This window comes from Schistosoma mansoni, chromosome 7 (assembly GCF_000237925.1).
Source record: "Schistosoma mansoni strain Puerto Rico chromosome 7, complete genome".
NCBI classification, from domain to species: domain Eukaryota; kingdom Metazoa; phylum Platyhelminthes; class Trematoda; order Strigeidida; family Schistosomatidae; genus Schistosoma; species Schistosoma mansoni.
The window spans coordinates 5,034,709-5,056,555 of record NC_031501.1 but is presented as its reverse complement, the minus strand read 5'-3'; the positions used below and the strand labels follow the sequence as shown (position 1 = coordinate 5,056,555).

Here is a 21,847-nt window from a genome sequence, read left to right as displayed (position 1 = left end):
TTTCTCGTTTCAGTCGATTCGTGATGGTATAACTATGAATATGAAGTCTATCATATTACAATACTAACTAGTTGATCAATAAAAACCCTGACAATGTTAATCAATTTCTTCATTTTTTTTTTATTTATAACAGTTCATCAAGTTAAAAACAGACTCTAAATCTTTACATTTGTGCACAGAAAAGTGAATAATTTCACTATTTGTCACTTAAAAACGAGTTCAACTCATAAAATTCAATATTCTACACTTTAATTTGTCATTTCTTGTTGCATCCCAGCATAGTAGATTAGATTGAATTCAGAGAAAGTGAAACAATAATTCCAAAAATCTATTCTTTATAATCTATGTATGACCAGATTGTAATTTGTTATAAAAGATACCTGATAATTTAACTGATTTCTAGTCTAATAACCTTTTAAGAGAATAAGGAAATCGTTAATAGTCCTTCATGATTATACAAAAACATATTGACCGATCAACTTTAGAAACGTCCGAGAGAATCCTAGAAAACATGTGGTAGCCTTTGAAGTAAAGCTTCTTCTATACTTTCAGCACTTTGTTTTCTGCTTAAGGTTCAAGAGTGAAAAACACTTGATGACAATAGTGTTTAGAAAGTCAGTTTCTAAACGCTCAAGAAACAAGACGTATTAAAAATGTAGTGTGTAAAATAATAAGTTGAAATCACTATTTAAATTTGTTGAAAGGAAGTACTTACACCTAGATTTATAATAGGTACATGTTGGTATTGCCATTTGATATGACGTTCTATTGGAAAATTTCTGTCTACAAGAAGTACTTTAAAGTCAGGTATTCCAAGATGATGGAGAGCAGTCTCATGACATTTCTTATTGGCTCCATGCCATCCTGAAAATGATCCTCCAGTCAAAGGAACAGGATGAAATGCAAATACTATCTGAAACGACAAAATGAATCAGTAGAAATTGAAATCGCTAATGTTTTCGAGGGATATGATTTAATGGTCTCAAGGTAGATAAATGAATTAAAGTACTTCACAACTGTAGTTCCCTGTAGGATTATTTGTAGTCAGTGAAGTGATCGTGTTAGTAATGAATGCCTGCTGAGCCAGTAGAATCTCAATGGTCAAAATATATTTATATTATCCAAAAAGTTGTATTCCAATGTTCTTGACCATTAACTTACAACAAACGTCCGTTAGGCTTTCCTTCAGGCTCAAAACGAATGTATTTTAATCAAAAATATAAAAAAAGTAAATGATAATGCCGTATATCAGCCAAACATTTTTTTAGTAACTTGGAAATATTAAATTTGAAATAGATAGGATTATCCCTTTGTTGATTTGTTGAGTGGAATTTGATCAGCCTCTGTTGGTATATGTGCATCCTATGTGGATCGCCTCAATATAGCCATTGCCACATAAGTTAGCATAGAACAGATGGAATAAGAATTTAGAGTGCGCATTTCGTCCTACTTGAAACTTCCTTGATTCAGTTTGGGCGCTCGGATAGTATCCAAGCCCTTACACAAATCGAATGATGAGGCGTGAAGCATATGTATTCGGTTCCTCTTTGTACCAATATTTGCGTGTTTAAATAAAATAAATAAGACTTTAGCTGGGTTCAATCGTCTGAGTGAACAACTCTAGAATGTAGGTAAATCCAGCTGAAGAGTATTGAACAGGACGAAACGGGCGTCCTTGATTCTACTGCCAGACGCTTTTTATCTATTCTTTGGAAATATTCATTAGTTTAATGTTTCTTGTATTTTGGACCCAGAAATGTTGGACTCAGCACTGTGAAAGAGTAATCTTAAACTATTAAACACAGTTCTTAGATTTTAATTTAATTAACAAGCGATTTTTCTATGGGATTTATGATTCAAAACAAACTTTTCTTGAGATCATTCTAAATCTTCAAATCCATTAAAAAATAAATAAAAATCAACCTACTTTTTCTTTATGTCGAGGGGTATTAATTTTAGATGAAGATTCTTTGGAAGATGAACTGTTGTAGATTTGTAAATTAGGCTAATTCAGGAATTAAGAATAAAACATATAATAGTTTATCATTGATTAGGAATACACTTCTTTATATAGAAATCATTTATGGAAACAGGAAAGTAGAGAATTATCAGAATGGTTTGTTGCTAAACTTTAGATGTTGAGACTCTCCGGTTTACATGCATTATACTTACCTTAGTGACAGGTATTCTATCCTTTAAGTTGTTTCAGAGGCAAGATAAGAGTAGGGTCTATGAAATCCAACCTTTGTTATGAAGAAAGCGAGAGGTACCTAAACGAATGTTTTGACATTTTTAGGGAATATCGGGTTGACTGAGACCTAGTGGTTCCAGAAGTTTATTCAGCTGTCTTATGCTGTGAGGAGACTTATAAACAATATGACTTTCTCTATTTTAGTTTTGGGCTTCCTTAGAAGTTTTCTTTTCGTCTATTTATTCTCTCGTCTTGTCGTTGAACAGGGCTTCTATGACTATGGACAATATTAGGAATGCTGTCACAGGTTCACAACAGGTTGAATCCCTTCTTTTTCTCCTCCTTTGGAGATTGGACAGAGAATGGCCGATTCCCAATCTTCCGCGAATTATTAGGACTATAGTGAGTGCCTGAGAAGTTTATATGCTGCTTTTCAGATGGTCTCTCAGCACCGTTTTGGCAATATGGGATGGACATAATCACAGCCCAGGAACTTACTTAGTCGTTGTTATATCCAAAGACTAAACGAATGGTAGCTTTCAGGACTAATGTATAGTTTGTTATATATATATATATATATATATAGCTTCTTCCTCGTTTATATGTTCTTTGTTTAAGTGTGTAGCGAAGTTAGCAATAAAATTTCTGATATTCCTAAGTGAAGTCTTCACCACTAGTCCCTTTGTTAAGACAAGCTCCATGTTTTATTAGATTAATTGGTCTGGAAGTACATGGGTCTTATCTAGAATGGTGCATATCAGCTCCGGAAACCTCATGAACCACCATACTGTTAGGTACTTTAGTGCTTACGGTACGTTTTATAGCGTCCTTTCTTTCCGAACAAGGTTATAATGTCAAACCTTGACGTCCGATGATCCCCTGATAGCTGGCTTCTGAGATATGAAAATCAACTTTACCTTGTGTTTGGAGTTCAACATGACTTTTAATGAAGGGGTTTTTCCATAGTATTTGGCGCAGATACACAGTTCAGCTAGAATATTACCAATACCACTCTCTGTCCATGGATGTTGCGTATAGAGGCTTGGCGTATGGTGGGATAGTAAGTAAATTTATCAGTATATTCATACTGCAATCCTAGTGGGCTACGGTTATTTTCGGGATACCGACGTCCGTGGCCACATATATGACAGATCGGGACAACGGGGACTGGATGCTCATAGTGAGCCCGCAATATCGGAAGTGTATCTTAGAGTTACAAAGAAGGTGAATCGATCTTGCACAGAAGTTGCATGTGAACGCAGAGTCACTTGTTGTAATTATTGAGATGCATACGGTACAATCATTACCATTTTGTGCTAATCATCAAAGTACATAATGTTTTCGAAGGTCTTGTTCATGGATGCTCTTTCATATCGGTTTTTTTATTGGTTATCAACGGCACCGAAGAAAGAAAGCTAGGTCGGAATGATATCGTTATTTAATGAGATGCTCGTATTAGACGTTTGAGTCGTTCCTTGTGGGTCAGTATTCTGTCTGCTTTCGTGAGATGTATCTTCCAATCTTGGTTTAGGGTTCTCAAGAATCCTTTGTTTAGAGATTGGGATGCTTGATTTATTACTGAACCTTGTGGCAGAACCCTGATAGTTCGTCTTTGTTTTTATGGAGTGAGAACTAGCAGAGACACTGATAACGTGCATTGCACTCGATGAATGGAATGTAAAGATAATAAAAGACAGTATTCAAAAAGGATAGATTTTTAAACAATTCACGACTTCAATCTCTTAGAAATATTTAAACTTGCAACCTTGCAACCTTTACCACTCCCCTAGTTGACTTCATATGACCCAAGCAAGTGTTCCATACATCCCGTGTTTTCAAGTAGTTGTAACGATACCAGTCACTAACAGAACAAAGATGGTTTCATATCCATCAATCGTTAATGTAAAATTTTCATCGTTTACAACACTATTACCTATCGTTCAGTGGTATTAATTGTTTTAAAATTATATCATAGGTTATAACGACTATAATTGTTAGGGACAATTATTCTTCCACCTAATTGTGGATTATGATAATCAAGCAAGTATGAATTTGGTTTCAGTTTCGAACATTATCACGGCTACAGAAAATTTGGTCATAACCATGCTGTTTGTTTTTAAAATATTGCATTTCTATCTCTAGTAATTTTAAAGGGAATTTGCAAAGGGGAACTTATTTCTAGTTTTCGGTTTCTGATTCTTATAGAAATAAGAATCAGAAATTGTTATTAGAACCGCATTTTTTTATTTTAAGCCTTTTAAGATCGTAACCAAATTTTTATTTCACTTTTACGTGATATTTTTCTTCTTTGATAATTGCATAGTTGCAAGCGTGAGTCAATTGAAGCTAGACCACCAAGGAAAACCTGGAAGCACTGGACGGCCGTTTCGCGAGGCGAGGTCGTGGTAGCGCACTGTTGAGGAGTCCCACAATAGGACGGAACAGTCGTCCAGTGCTTGCAGGTTTTCATTGGTGGTCTAGCTCCAATTGACTCACGCTTGCAACTATGAAAATACTAAATCTCCACAAAACCCCTTCTTTCATAATGATCTTTTTCTTTCTTTTGAAGAAGGAAAATGAATAAAATTGCCTTAAAATAATTGAAAGTTATTTACTTACGTGATGTTGACCAAATGTTACTTCTTGTCCGAATTTCTGTGAAACATTTCGCATCCAAAAAAAGAAAAAAAACTTAATTAAAATGATAAACCTAACTACTATAACTGTAGGATACTTGTTATAACGTTAGGGTTTCTTGTTATAACAGTCCTTTCACTTTTTACATGTATGTGGGACTTTAATTTACTTTAGACAATATCTACACTCCCAGTGTCTATTCTAGAGAACTTCAACACAACTCAAATCAAGAACACGTGATTAGCCTGCCTAGAACGTAAATATATTTCCACACTGAAATCCGACACAATCCGACAACAAAGAGCTGTGTATCAATAATAATAATAATAAATAATAAGGATAGGGGAATATATAGCTCATCTGACACCTGTTAGAGTATCTACATATTTGATTAGGCAAAACAACCAATCAATATCATTTTCATCCACACATCACTAACTGAACATAAGCTTGCAAATCTAATTAAGAATCCAAGTTTTTAAGTGATTTATTCTTAGAATTCATTAAAATTTTACATTGTAAATAGTAATATTAATGAACATAATCATAACGATAGAGACAACAATAATCATTTCATAGTTGAAATCATGAGTCAATTGAAGCTGGACCACCATCGAAAACCTAGAAGCACTGGATGGCCGCTTGGTCCTTTTATGGGACTCCTCAGCAGTGCGCATCCACGATCCCGCACCCGCGAGATTCGAACCCAGGACCTACCAGCTTCGCGCCGGTGCACTTAACCTATAGATCACTTAGCCGGCATCCAATGGTGTTAATGTCTAACTTCAACTGATCCACTTCAACTGATTCCATGGTGGTCTAGTTTCAATTGGCTCACGCTTTTAACTATGAAAAAACTGAAATATCCACAAAAACCCCTTCTGATCAGTAATCATAGCAGAAGCTATAGGAATTCGATCCAACAACCCAAGTCTTTGTGTTCATAAGAAATTTGTAACACCCTTATCTCTCCCTTGGCCTTAATAAATAATTTTATTTTCCATACTCTTTCTTCGTTTATTTTTCTTCACCCCCCTATCAATTATTTACTTATAATTTTTCTAATATTCGCTTCACAGTCCAATTATCTGAACACTTCTTATTACGTAATCTTATAATTTCTATGATTGATATTTCAGTGTCGATATTTTTCTAATCATTGACCTATTTTCCTATTATGTAACATTGATTCAAGCCTTTTATTATTCTTATCACAACCAGTACACCTGTCATTACACTATCAATTTGTACTTTTCACTTATTATTAATTTTGATTATGTAATCTATTCCACTGTTATCATTGACTCAATAAACTGCCTTAATTGGTTTAATAATTTCGTATATGCATATAAATATTACTGTATATTAGAGTGAAGCCTGATGAGGATCTAATCGAAAACAATATTGTTCGCTTATATATGTTGTTCTAAATCACAATATGGGAATTTTTCAAATAATCATTTCATTCAGTATTAAATATTTAGTTATAATAAAGGATTCTATGCTCAAAATATGCAAATATTGTAACTAAGCTTCTATGTTGTATCCATTTGATATGTGAATATTTTGAGAAACTATGCACAAAAAAAGTTTATCAGCAATGGATTAACTGTTATTTATATTCATCCATGAATGTTTACCATCAGTTTTTCTCACCTAAAAAGTTATTTTTTTCATTGCATAATATCTTTAACGTATAAAGACAACATGATCAATCCTAGTTTCCCTTGACGATAATTAAAGAGGGAAATATATCTGTCACTACAGTCGTTGTGCTTAAATATTGTTGATATATGGCTACTGAATGTAAATGTGATTGGCCATCAAGTGTGCACAAAGATATATTTTCAGCTTACTGATTAATAAATGTGAGATTTCCTTTCCTATTATTGATTCCTTGTCCGGACTCTCAGAGTGTAGACTGTTTGTGATTGTGTTGAATAAAATACTGTCTAGTCTACACTCTGGTTTTCTATTTTTGATCACTAATCGCGTATTTAGTACAACTTGACCCAGTCTATGTATGACGAGTATGGTCGAGTATTCAGTCTAATGGTAGAAAACTCTCGGTTTACCCGTTCACATTTTTTGTCAATTATATAATTTACTTTTGTGATAGGCTGCAAACTTTCTATAGAAACTCAAGACTAAATCATGGTTAACATACGTAATTGATTAGTTATGAATAAGTGAAAAGTTGGAAAAATGTTATATTTTTCTTTACGAAAAATGGTTGCTCATTTGTCCCAGTTCACTGTCGATGCCGTCATTATCATTTTAAAGAAACTAGTTTTTACCTCTGTCCCCTTAAAAGGAGTCGGTTTTAAATAACAACTAAAGTCTAATCAGCTAAATTTTACTAAGAAACTATGATGTTTATAAGGAAATCACATTCAACATCAGATACAAACGGCTGTCTAAAAGCACATTTCTGATTTGAATCCTATCACAATTATGACTGGTTCTGTTTACTTCACGAGATGTTATAAATTATTTTGAAAAAAAAGCACAACATTCATGATTGATGTAACCATTACTTCTTAAACTTGATTCTTAAACAAACTTACAACGTGCAGTCTTTTCCATGTATTATGAATATTTTCAATTTTCATAAATAAACCCAATGAATTAACTGGATTCCATTGAATTTCTTTATTGAAATCCCATTTAGATAAATGATCATCATTTATTAATGATAATATTTCATGATTGGGCAATTCAGTAACAACTAAAGCACCAACTGGTAGAATTGAACTAATAGTTTTGAATTCATTAGGATGATGAAATATTTTAACCTTTTTTTGTTGTTGTTGTTGATTAAAGATCAATAAAAAAGAGTTTTGATAAGTATCAATGTCAAAGTTGTACTATATGGTATCAAATAAATTGAGTATTGGATAGAAAGTTAATCATAAATCCCAATGGGCAGAAAAATTGTATTTCTGACTTGTTTCGTGACTTAGTGTAAGCTGCTTCTTCAGAGTAAATAAATAACGTGATTAAATTAACGTAAGTTTAAGTAGTGCATACGAATCAACGTAATATTTAAACTTGTGTTAATGGAATTTGATTATTTATTTAGTCTGAAGAAGAAGCTTACAGTAGGTTACAAAGCATCAAAAATACAACTTTTCTATTTATTGGGATATAATAAAAAAACACTCTTTATTAGAGTCTTGATAAGTTAAAAAAATAATCCATTGTCAAGAAATCTCAACATAATTGACCAAATGCCTGAACATATAGAGTATAAGACTGGTTATGTAAGGATTTATTTGATCACATAAATATTGGTACAAAGGGGCACTAAATAAATATGCGCTACAAAAGTCACTTGATTTGTGTGTGGGCTGCGATACTCCCCGGGTGCCCAAACCGAAGCAGGGGGTTTTCCTAAGAAGCCTTTGACCTAAAGGTCTGATCCACGAGGCAACTTCAGAAGATGCATTCCCATGGTAACCGGTGACCAACGATTGGTTCATACGGCATTTGTTCCTTCAGGATCCTGGAACCTATGTTCACAATTGGTCTGTAACCAAGGTTTTTCAACCCCATTAGGTGGATCCTTGATATCTACCAACCCGGTTAGAGCACCGGACATTCGCTTTTCATCCACTCGATTTCGTGAACAACGCTCCCACGACGAGATGGCAGTGAGTAGGACTTTCCTGTCAGTGGCTGTATACGTGAGGCCATGTGAGAGCATTTCGGGAGGGAGAGTGGACTTCTCCACTCTCGGCCGCACCAGGGCATTTGAGGGCTGAAGATATTTGAGGCACGAATGATCACTTTCTCTTGGTACATGAATTATTTCAACTGATGACTTGATTTAGTCTCCGTTTATGGATTGGTTAGACTTTTTGAGTAGTAACTTATAGTAGTAGTACTATCCTTACAACAAAAAACATTCTTTATACGTTTGTATGAATCAATATCAAGGGTTTATTGGAATTAGATGATAGCTCTAATGATATTTTTTATTTGGATTAATTGACACATGTCTGATAGACGTTAGGATGCTTTTAAATATGATTTAAGTACGTATATGAATATACGAATTTCAATCTGGACACAACCTACGATGTAATTTAATTGATTAAAATTATCAGTAACATAATAATGGTAACAATAGTGCTTGCTTTATTCAATATCATGTATTTAATTACAGTAATGGAACCTGAGAATGGTTTTATAACCATAAATGTCTTTAAACAGTGATTACAAGACATCGATATCTATCCAAAAATTTTACTAATCAGTCTTAGTTCTTTGATACCATTTCTCATCATTTAATCTATATGATGTATAAACTGTGCAATAATCCTATCTCATTTCACCAAAGAACAAACAAGGAGAAAATCAGACAGACCACAGTGGTGGTGCATTCCGAGTCTCTTAGTGATTAGATTCTTGACAAGTTGTAAACACTATATGAAAGTGGATATGTTCATACAGTTGGCAGAAATAGTGAATAAAGGTAAATTTGAAACAAGAAATTTTCTATCTATAAGTTAATACTTGAAGAAAAAGGTTGGAGCAGGTTGTTGCGTTCACCGAAGAGGTATGGACACAATGAAAATGAATGTTTCATTTGTTCATACATAAATTTTATTTCTCTAACTTACACCTAAAATTTTTTGTTTTTCAAAGTTTGCAAAACTTGATCCAGTGAATAATATACTTGAGTCATTTGTTGATTGATTCAAAGAATTCATAAATGAACGTTTTACACGTTTCTTATTTTCCTGTAAAGGATGAATTCGAAGATTTAAATGATCATAATCATGTTGTTGTTGCCGTTTACGTCGATGAATATTTCTGTTATTCTGTGTATATATACTTCTTTGAATGAGTTTTCTCTGAATCCTTTCACCTTTATCCCCTTTTTGACCTTTAGGAAAATAATTTGATGACTAGAAATAGAAATAAGTAGTAGATAATGCATCATCTAAATTGTCCATTTATTATCTAAGTCTTATTAATTTCAAAAAAAGGTAAATAGCTTTCTGCCATAAAGTTAGTTTTCTTCGTTTGGAACTCTTCAACAACATGAATCCATATTTATGCATCTTAGCAGATGTGTTATCTTAACATCATTGTATCTATCCATTGCATCACATTTCCAACTTCAATCAATGAACAATATTGTTCTCGACTAGCATTCATACTAATGTTAAATGACTGAAATTAAAGATGCTGTACGCTATTGGATACTAGTCTAGTGATCTAATTTTTGTATTATTTACCGATAAACATTAAATCCTAAGTTCAATATCCGACCGTGTTGCAAGTGTATAATGCTTAATAGTCTTATAATGAGAGAAAATAATTAATAAAATACTCCATACTTTTTATTAATTGTCTAGTGAAAGTCAAGTTGTCCTGTAAACTATCTTTACATAAGAAGCCTATAATAAGACTATCATCTTGATTACTTTCAGTTTATTCATTTAAATAGTAGATTTACTATCAGTTATAAAAATAAAGATCACTAGCTTCACAAGTACCATTCAATCAATCATTGATCTCATTTCAATAATGAAACAAATGAACAATTAGAATTGCTTTTGATATTCGGGAAAATGTTGACTAATGTATTACATTCAAATTACAATGTTCAGCGAAAGGATCTCTTTGCAACGAATTTATTATCAAGCTGTACAATCGTATATATATACATGAGGATTTTTTGGTAAAGTATTAGTTCCGTGACGACATATGAACAAGGAATAAACATGACAATACTGTTGTACAGCTAAATGATAACTTCGTTGAAAAGAGATTCTTTCGTTGAACTTGTATTATAAAAGTATTTCATAAAAGCTTGTCAAATATATGGTAGTAATAATTTAAACTTACTGTGATGTTTATAGTGTATTTAATTAATTGTAAGGCTTTTGAAAATGATAATATTAGTGTATCTCCCATGTCACCTTTTAGACCCTGAAATTTACAAGAAATGATCAATGATATTAAGTAAATAAATGTCAATCGAAGTTAGAACTACACATAAATCCATATTAGGCTTTACTCTAATGCACAGTAGTATTTATATGCATATACGAAATTGTTAAACCAATCAAGGTGTAGTAGTGTCTGATGCTATATTAAGCCCGTTTGCCTTTTTCTAGCTTCTGGACAGACCAATTCATCCATTCTTCTTGAGTCACGTTTTGATATTGTTTTTGATACTATTTTTATATGAGCGTGTGTGTACACTTCTTATCCTATTCATCACAAGTCTGTAACCTACTTTAATCTGGCTATAAATATTGATTAACGCTTGATTGAATGGAGTTGGCTCACACGCCTTCTTTACTGCACGTCATTTCACTTCTCTCTCTTCTCTTTGTTTCGTCTCCATGATTTCCTATTCAAATCATTAGGTGCATGAAATATACATATTCAAAATCCATTATCCTATTCCGTTATACACTAAAGCGGATTTATGTTGCGACAGCAACTATTCAATAACAATCATTCCTACGATCTAATTGGAGTCAGATAAAGGGTCAACAAAGGTAGTTTATGAGTCAATGATAACAGTGGAATACAGTACATAAATAAACATAATAAGTAAAAAGTACAAATTGGTAATTTGATAATGGGTGTACTAATTGTGAAAAGAATAATAAAGGCTTGAATCAATGTTTCATAATGGGAAATAGAATTTAATCAAAAACAGTATTGTTCACTCGTAAGTTAGTAATATATACACTTAATATTATCTCACACTTTTATAGCAATTAGTCCCTTTGATAAATTTTGATAATGTAATAAGAAGACGAAGATTATCAGAACTATGTGTGTGGTCACACATACATAGGGAGGAGCAATCGTGATCTGGGGTGGGTGAACATGTACCAAAATGGTTGCAAAAACAAATAGAGTCAAATGACCCAATAAGAGTAGAGGATAAACATCCATCATCCTCTATTGCCAAACATATAATTGAAACAGGTCATAAGATTTCATTATATGTGAAAAAAAATTATAATTGAAATAGTCTCAGCGATTGAAATATAAATAATTCCAACGTTTCGTCCAGCTAACTTGTCTGAACTTCTTCAGGGAAATAATCAAAATCAAAATCATCAAAGAAATATATAGTGTTTTTTAACAATCATATCAAAATCTCTACTACTTTTTAATCCAATCATATTTGGATGTCGAATTTTTGTAAAACAGGATAATATGAGTCAGTTGAATGAGAATCAAGTGAAAAGTTCAACGATGTAAATTAAAGGAGACTGCATAAATTGTGTGTATGTATGTATGTGTAAGATGAGTTATTAATGAATGATATTCAGTGTTGATATGTTTCTATGTGAAGTAAAAATAAGAATAAAAGTGCAAAAATGAAGGTTGAAAAGTTTTTTTCTGAATCATCGAAATTGCAAATAAAATGAGAATCATCAAGTACATAATTGTAATGCTAGACGTAACTCATATTGATTTTAGTCATCATAACGATTCATGTGAAGTAAACAGGTTGAATAAAAGAAGAAAAGGTCAAATTACTTGTTGATGAATATTTGCCAAATGGTAGCTAGCTGAATACCATCCTTTCTGTTTAGGCTGTTCTTATTCGCGCTTCTGCTGTCAATCTTTCTTTATGAGTGTTGAAACCTTTCTGAAGTATTTTGGCCCCTTCAAAATTAATCATGTGTCCCGTTTCCAACGCATGTAACGCTATTGCAGACTTATTCTCAAGTTTCCTTAAGTCAACCGAAGTTTTGGGAACATTTTTTAAACATTGTTTGTGTTCCTTCAACCTTACCTTCAATTGTCTGGATGTTTCTCCAATATAAGCTGCATTACAATCATGACAATTGATCTCATAGACAATATTTTGATGTTCTTCCTTTGGTAACCTATCCTTAACCTTCACCAATGACGATCTTATAGTGTCAGAAATTACACTGCAAAGAACAGATACTACACATGATTTTAGCTCAGAGAGCCGAGAAGCACATGTTTAGACACTATCCTTGTGAATCTTCGGGAGTCCATAGAATCTACAAGGGTCATAAGATTGATCTTAACTCGGCTTTTGTGGTGTTGTATAAAAATGTAAAAAAGCGTATACTAAGGTTTATTGAAGCCTCAGTTATACGAAAATTCAAACCTCCTTTGTCTATTCAAAAACAGTTTGTTCTCTCCTTAAACCTACCCTGGTAATATATGCTTATTATCCAGAGTGATTAGGTGTCAAATTGTTTTCACATTATGTTCCTTATTATTATCCTTGTCTATTCTTACCCCCAATTTCCAGTCTAGTTAAATTTTTATATTTATGTATTAATGTTTTTAACATGTATATATTGTATGACCAGATTGTTTGAAATGTATTGCGCTAATATATCATCACATAGTTCTGATAATCTTCGTCTTCTTATTACATTATCAAAATCACACTTTTATGTCAGTTTGTATGGGTCCGTACTTTTTTGTTGTTGATCTTTTTATAGATACCCATAGATTTTTTGATATTTTTGTATCAGACTAAAATAATTTACATTCCAGTAACAGATAATCTCCATGTTTTAATTATTTCAATTATGATTTTAGATAGACATTAATTCAATAATCATTTAGAATATGATAAAAGGGAGAGGACAAAAATCCTTCACACATGTAGTTCATTTTTTAAAATAAATTTCTGTTATCTAATCAAATTAGAACAAATTATTGATTTTTATTTAGATTAATAATAAATTTAATAGAGAAAGAACTATATCTGTTATATCCTAGTGAAGAAATAAGTGCAGGTAACTTCCGGGATCAATTAATGGACGATTATTCTATATATATATTCTTATGGTTTAACTATTGAGTAATTAGATTGTGTATATCTATATTCATCTTATTATAAGCTTCATTTTGACCTGTGGATTATTATTATACGATTTACTGTCCCTTAATTATATTCAGTTTAATGATTATTGTCTCCCATGTTCACAGTCACAGCTGGCTTGATCTTGTACAAATATTATTTTCTATTTCATGGTGTGTTGCGGTCTGTTTGTCTGGTATATAAACCGAGTATGCTTGAAATAAGTGATTTGCATAGCGGAAGTTGCAATTGATGTTTTTGGACTCAATCGGAAGAGCTAGGCGGACAAGGGACCAATAAGGACGCTAGACTACTCATACTAGTCGAACGTCATTGATTTGTCACAGTGTTAAGATCGGAAAAGTTGTATTTCGATTGGTGGATAATTTACGTGATAAAAAGCCGGACATAAGATCAATAACGAATTAGCATAAGTCTTATTTTTTATAAACTCATAACAATATCAGAAGCGGTTTTGTGGATATTATAGCAATTTTAATGGTTGAGATCATGAATCAATTGAAGCTAGACCACCATGGAAAACCTAGAAGCACTGGACGGCCGTTTCGTCCTATTGTGGGACTCCTTGGCAGTGCGCATCCACGATCCCGCCTCGCGAGATTCGAATCCAGGACCTATATCTTCTATTTAATTATTTTTATGAAGCTTAGTTGGTTTGTTCAATAATTCAAGGTAATATACACCAATCAGTAGGATATCAATAACTATCGAACTTACTTTTATGCCTTTTAATCCAATCATTCCATCAATAGTTTTACATGATCTATCACACCATTCACTTGATCCAGTCTCGCCTTGAATACCCTAAAATGTTAATCCAAATTTGTTTGTAGGCAAAAAAAGATAAAGTAGCTAATTATTGGGTTGTAAATTCATTCTTTTCAAATAAAAGTACTTGTGTAACTATTACGGATAATCGTTAACAGCATGTAATTTACTTATTATTACTATTACTGTAGTGAACAGAACACTGGTTGGAGACGATCGAATGTATTTAAGCAAAGATTACGGACTATCTCAGTAAATTCTGATAACCAAACAATGAACAGTCAATTTGCAAATTAACAACCAATTGTTTCAATCTTCACTGTTTCTTCTCTAATTCCATTGCTCATGCATTTTCCAAACGATTGCGCTTCATTTCAGTTCTTTGCTCATCGGTCTTCTGCCAAAATACATTCTATGTCTGACCAACACCATATACTACTTATATGGATATAAGTAGACCACACCACATTACCACTATTATTTTTAGCTGTAATTTAAGCTTACTGTATCGAAGTGTAATATTGATAAAATAAAGTCTCAGTTATTTTTTACGTGATATTCGTCATAGACAGTGCTGGATAGTTGTTACATTCTGGTGTGATACTATTCAGCAGTAAGCATCCATAACTCCTTGTGGATCAGACCTAAAACTTTGGGGTCACGTGGAGAACGCTCAACCATTAGTTTCACGTTCAATGTTAAAAATATTTGCAAACTCAAACATTCGGTTAAATTAAAAGATCTGTATTATATATATTTGTAATATTTGTAAGCTCCGAATGCATACTGTAAACAAGACTTCACAACTGAAATATAAATTCTTTTACAAACACTTATGGAGGTTTATTTCCGGCAAAATAGTCTTACGGTTGTTTGGTTTGAATAAGTAACTCAGTTTTTCATAATCTTTAATTTGTAATTTTTGCTAATAGACCATATTTATTGGTCAAACAGTTTGATTGAGTGGTGTATCTTTGACTCTTGTTGTATGTCGTCTAGGAAACACGACCATACGGACACAAGATATCATCAGTGATTACGACGAAAACTACAATTAATTGAAAACTTATAAGCTAATAGAAAGTGTACGCTGCAGTTCAGGTTATTGAAGTTATTGAAAACAATTGTTCACTAGAATATTCCTTGTATTGAAATACTCTTTGGGATCTTTACACCGTGTAATATTATTCAATCTGATAAAATGAACTGATACAGAAAAGAATGACTAGTTGTACTTAACAACATGAATCTACAATATGTGTGATTGAGATATAGAACTTCATATTTCACTAAATTGTAAAAATAACAAAATCAAATACATAGTACGTGACTGTAAAGAGTTAACTTTTTACAGAAGATGCAACTGTTATAACACATTTTTAGCCAATGTAGAACTACATTGGTAAAAATAATCAAATGATTGATTTTAATAGTACAATAAATATATTTGATAGAACTATCATGAAAGAAAATCCGAAATGAGAAAACTTCTGGAACATCGACCAACATCCTGCTTTTCATTTGATTCAATTAAGTTGGTCTCTATTAACCACGACTGAAAATATGTATGAATTTATACTAGAATACATTTGAAAAATGTTCGATCTACTTTATTATCTTCCTGACTGTAGTTCAAATGTTTTCCACATCTTCTGTTATATTATCTTACATATGTTCATAAAAAATTCAAAACGATAATTTATGATCTATTCTGTGTATTCACTTTTGTATTGGTTGTTTGAATCTTCCTGTAAGAATGGCTCGTTGGCAAGCTCAAGGAAGCCTCAAGAAGCCCAGAAAGACTTGAAGACATTCCATCCTATTACCACTAGAAGAACATTCTAGCCTCCCAATTGAATGAATAAGAAGGATCCCTATGTGCCTATAAATATACATGAGATTTTTGTACTATATTTGACACTGTGTTGGGAATAACATTCCTACTTACTAGTCTTCTGTTTTCTCTCTTACTACGTTGCGGGTTCGATCGTTCAAGTAGTCTAGTAGTACGCGGCATATCAAGAATCTAAAGCTCTAGATATAACACTTCCCACTGATGTTTATTACTGCAATTGATCAGTCTCTTATTAGTATTGTGAATCTTGTAAATATTGCCTCGATATTGCCTTAAGTCACAGAGATATATCCAGTTGACGAGTTCCAAATGAGACGAAACACGAGTTCTTGATTCCATCACCGACCACTATCATCTCTGCTTAAAATGTTCTGTGTATTGTTCTTGAAAGTGTTCATGAATTATTCACATTTCCTATCGCTATTTTTAACTTTTTACATCTATCCCATTTTCTTTCTATATCTATCTATTTGCTTTAGGAGATTAATAATGCAATTCATTATCATCATTCTATATTATTCTATAAGAAATGAGATAAAAGGTTATCATGAAACTTTTACAAAAATTAGTTAAAGTTTCAATTCAATAATCAATGATGAATCTAATGGAGATTTTAATGTTACGGTAATAAATCAAACCGGTTTAACTTTCTAATCTTTCTAATGATAATTACTAAGTAACCAATTTATTTTACTTTTTTCTTCTCTTTCTTCTTTTTTTAGAGTAACTTTGAATCCTGTGTGTTTAATATTTATTTTTGATAGTTTATAATGATCGGTAGCATTCGATCAGGACTAAGAAGGACTTGACACGCATGACATTGATCACCACCCAGTGATCAATCAATTGTGATTACATCTCAGCCCTACAGGGGTCGGTCGCGGCCCGGTTAGCTCAGTGGTGACGTCTCTGACTGTGAAGCTGAGTGACACGGGATCGAATCCGTCAGGGAGCATCAGTTCCCTCAAGATTACAGGTACACCTTGCTGACGAGTGCCAAGTAGCACGAAACCCGGGTCCAGAGTTTCCTGTTGATCACCTTCAACCACCATCTTATCTCAATATATAGAGCACGCAGTGTCGAGCCACCTAGACTAGTGGCCACATTGTAACTTGATTGATAGCATTCTATCAGCACTAAGAAGGACTTGACATGCATGACATTGATCACCACCCAGTAATCAATCAATTGTGATTATAATGATTCTACCATATTTTATGTATTATCATTGATAAATAATAACTTACTTTAAATGAACTCATATCAATTGGTGGACATATTGTTTCTGGACAATAACCCATGGAACCATGTGGACCAGCTGGACCCTAAACTTACAATGAAGGGATATTATTTTTTTTCAATGAAAACAAAAGAAATAATCAACATTTATTATGATCATTCCTGTTATAAATCAATATTAGTTGATTAGTTTCAAGAGAAATTGATCATTTGAGTCATATAAATCAATGATGGAATGGTAACGATACAAAAACAAAGCTAATTTAATATTTAGTTATCTTCAATCTGGTTACATTACTTAATACATTGAATATATATATTTTACATATTACTGAATTCTAATGAAAATCACCCTTGAAAACAGCAAATTTGCAAAAATATTGATCAACTTAGAAAACATGAAAATATTGCAGAATGTTCAAAAGTAATAATAATCAAATATATGGTTCATAGTTGAAAGCGTGAGTCAATTGAAGCTAGACCACCATGGAAAACCTAAAAGCACTGGATGGCCGTTTCGTCCTATTGTGGGACTCCACGGTGGCAGTGCGCATCCACGATCCTGCACTTGCGAGACTCGAACCCAGGACCTACCAGTCTCGAGCCAGAGCCCCTAACCGATAGATCACGCGAGTGCGGAATCGTGGATGCGCATTGTTGAGGAGTTCAATAGTAGGACGAAACGGCTGTCCACTGCTTCCAGGTTTTCCATGGTGATCTAGCTTCAATCGACTCACGCTTTCGACTATGAAACACACTAAATCTCCACAAAACCCCTTCTGATAATTAAATATATGGTTGCTTTAAGTCATATGAGGAAAATCTTTTCTAAAATTAACTAACTAATCAAAAATATATACTACTGACTATTGTATATAATGCTAGTCAAGAATAGAATATCTGACAGCAGAAGGTCAAGAAGATCGAGGAGGAAGGAACGGGAACAGAAAAGTAATTGGTATGAAAATACAGGAACAATAAAGTCTGAAACAATTAATAAATATTTTGAAAATGAAGAATTTACTACATGGTTCTCAGATTTTACTAAGATGTTTTGTAATTTTGTGTTTAAATACATTCGATTATCCCCACTTGTGTTCTTGTTCACTACAATACTTTAAGATTATCAACTTAATAAAGGCTTAAGACAATTGCAAGCCAATCAAAATTTTAAGCTTAACAAATTAAGTATTAAAAATAATGTGTTACCTGTGGTCCAATGTCTCCTTTCTGTCCCTAAATTAAGGAAAACAATTCGTAATAAATTCTATTCAATAAATAAAACTTACAATATGGACTATGACTTCTTCCAATGAAGACTGAAGCAAATTAAAGAAACAACAATATTGAAATGTTGTTTAGAATATGGAAAAGCTACAGAGTTGTTTGTAATATATGCCAAAGAAATCTCTCAACGATGTAAATACTATGCAAAGAATCAATGTTTGATGACAAAATGTTCAAGGACTTATGAGATGTCAACCGTTGCTCAAATAGGTCAGTGGTAATTTCTTTTACTGTGGAACTGGATAAGAAGGTTCAAATAACATACCGAATATCGAGTATTGACATGAATATTAACATATTTCGCTGATAAATACCAAATGAAATGATACATAAGTTAAGTAGAGCTGTTTTGTGACTGTCCACAAACACTTAACATTTATGACATATCAAAATAAATTGCTTACTAACAACCAGACTTTGTCAGTAGTCTGATCAAAGCTTCAACTGAAACGTAATCCGAAAAATCACAAATAAACAGTCTTCCTGTTAACATCGAATTAGACACTATTTTGGACATTGTATCACAAATGTATCACAGACGTTGTGCAGAATACTCAGAAAACTGTCTGTTTCGAAGATTGTTCAAACTACTGTTAATGAGAATACTTGTGTTTTCCGACTACTTACACATCTTTAATTCTGTATATCTAACTGTGGGACTATGTTTTTCTCTTTAAAAAATATCAATTAGGAAACTTCTTGTCTTGATTAATGTGATTAGCGCTTTATACCTAATTTACTTCCGATTTTTATATGTGGTTTAGTACAAAACATTTTAAAATTTACACATTATTCTGGACCATGAAGTCAGTTCTCTAGTAATAGCCAGATGATTAAAGTTGAAAATGTGGGGACTTGGATCTCAGTTCAGTTAATCAAAGGTTTCTTATTTGTCCTCGTGCCTCATGATTTCGATTTCCATCTATTATGGAGTCATGGATGTCCACTGACTAGGAGTTTTAAACCAATAGGCTGCTTAGTGCTCGTTAGTTTTAAGTGTCTCTTCATTTTAAAACGATCTGCAATGAAGTCCATCTCAAAATTTTCAATAAGGTGTTCGAAGAAACTCAAATAACAAATCGCTTATTCCATGTTTATACAAATTTTCTCAACGACCTAATGTTACTCTTAAGTACCAACACTATCTACTGTGAATGGTGACTATTTTGTCAAAGAACCGGGCTTTCTGGTGAAAATGAATCACGAATGATAAGAATTACTAGCCGCAAAACACAAATCCTGGTATATTCTATTACCGTTTTAGCCTATAATGTTCTCCAGAGACCTTTCAAAAGATAGACTAGTGTCATATTCTAATGATCTCAACGCTTACCTGGATGTCATTATAAATGTTACTACCTACCAGGTAGGCCTTTATAAACGAAATGAGTTTCAACTTTCTCTTAAGAAGTTTCAATACTTTTAAAACCAATTAATTGTTTTCAGTAACAGTTAAAATTTCATCTCTTCACTGAACTCATTGTTTTGCACTGGATTACTTGGAATCGTCTGGGAGTTATCAAGGCTCACTCACATTACAGATTTTATTTTTTGATACAATCACAACATTCAAAATGAGGTCCAAATCAAATAATTTTATCTAGGACAAATGTAGAAATGCAAAGAACTTAGTAGATACTTACATTCATGGTGTAATTATAATCAGCTCTTCTGTTCATTCGATAGGTTCCTGAGACTTCTTCAAATGTTATATACGTTGTATTTTTATTATGAGATTGTTTTTCTGTTTTCTGTTTAACCAGTCCCACGTACAAGTCATCAGATGATTGATTCATTAAATCCGTTGGTTTATACATCTATAGGGAATTTCATTAAAATAAAGTACCAGATGAAAATGATCAAGAAGTCTGCTTCATGTGAAACTGAAATACGTCAGTGAAAGTGAATTATAGTCGACTTTTAATGAATTCCATAAGTAAACATATATTTCTTTGATTACTGCTTCTAAGACTAAAAGTTTGAATTAATAGTTTTTGATATTGATGGAGTTATTTTTATGGAAAAAGTTTTGTTTACATCCAATTGATATGATGATACAGTTGTTATTTATTACATTCTAGTAAATAAAATCACTTGACTGATATTATTCCTCAGCAGTGCGCATCCACGAACCCGCCTCGCGAGATTCCAACCCAAGGCCTATCAGTCTCGCGCGCAAGCGCCTAACCACTAAACCACTGAGCCGGCATCCAACGGTGTTATTGTCTAACTTCAACTAATCTACGAAATAGAGCAAACGTCCACCATTGTCTTCAGTGAGTTGATATCTCAGAACAGACCTGGTTGTACTCCACTGGTCACTGCTTCTCACTAGAACTCCAGGAAATATCTCTTGAAACCAGTCACTAGTGAGCACATGATTATTATCAGAAGGAGGTTTGTGGAGATTTTAGTGATTTTAAGCGCTCGCGAGCGAGACTGATAGGTCCTCGGTTCGAATCTCGCGGGGTGGGATCGTGGATGCGGACTGCTTAGGAGTCCCACAATAGGACGAAACGGATATCCAGTGCTTCCAACCCCACTTCTGATATTATTCCATTGTTTTCAGTATATTAAAGTAGGTACTAATATATTTATACGAAATGACAAACATCTATGGTTTGCATAAATAGTAATTTATAATTAATATTTCATTTATTTATCATAGTTGAAAGCGTGAGTCAATTGAAGCTAGACCACCATGGAAAACCTGGAAACACTGGAAGGCCGTTTCGTCCTATTATGGGACTCCTCAGCAGTGCGCATCCACGAACCCGCTCTCGCGAGATTCGAACCCAGGACCTACGGTGTTAATGTCTAACTTCAACTGATCCACGAAGTTGAGCAACCATTCACCAATTGTCTTCAGTGAGTTCCTATCTCATAACAGACGTGGTTTTGAACTCCACTGGTCACTGCTTCTCACTAGAGCTCCTAGATATACTTCTCGAAGTCACTAGTGAGCATATGATTATATTAATTATCAGAAGGGGTTTTGTGGAGATTTAGTAT

The 21,847-nt window shown here is 33.1% G+C and overlaps 1 protein-coding gene across 1 annotated transcript in view; it reads right to left on the bottom strand.

Moving 5' to 3' along the window:
- Smp_153000 (hypothetical protein) overlaps window positions 1-21,847 on the bottom strand; it is a gene marked incomplete at both ends in the record, with an annotated part of 69,624 nt that overhangs the window by 933 nt on the left and 46,844 nt on the right. Inside the window, 9 exons of the mRNA XM_018798672.1 lie at window positions 716-913; window positions 1,928-2,005; window positions 4,710-4,745; window positions 7,396-7,623; window positions 9,454-9,741; window positions 10,688-10,771; window positions 14,403-14,489; window positions 17,557-17,634; window positions 20,479-20,652. Coding sequence (XP_018653591.1) covers window positions 716-913; window positions 1,928-2,005; window positions 4,710-4,745; window positions 7,396-7,623; window positions 9,454-9,741; window positions 10,688-10,771; window positions 14,403-14,489; window positions 17,557-17,634; window positions 20,479-20,652 — 1,251 coding nt within the window. The remainder of the gene's footprint in view (window positions 1-715; window positions 914-1,927; window positions 2,006-4,709; window positions 4,746-7,395; window positions 7,624-9,453; window positions 9,742-10,687; window positions 10,772-14,402; window positions 14,490-17,556; window positions 17,635-20,478; window positions 20,653-21,847) is intronic.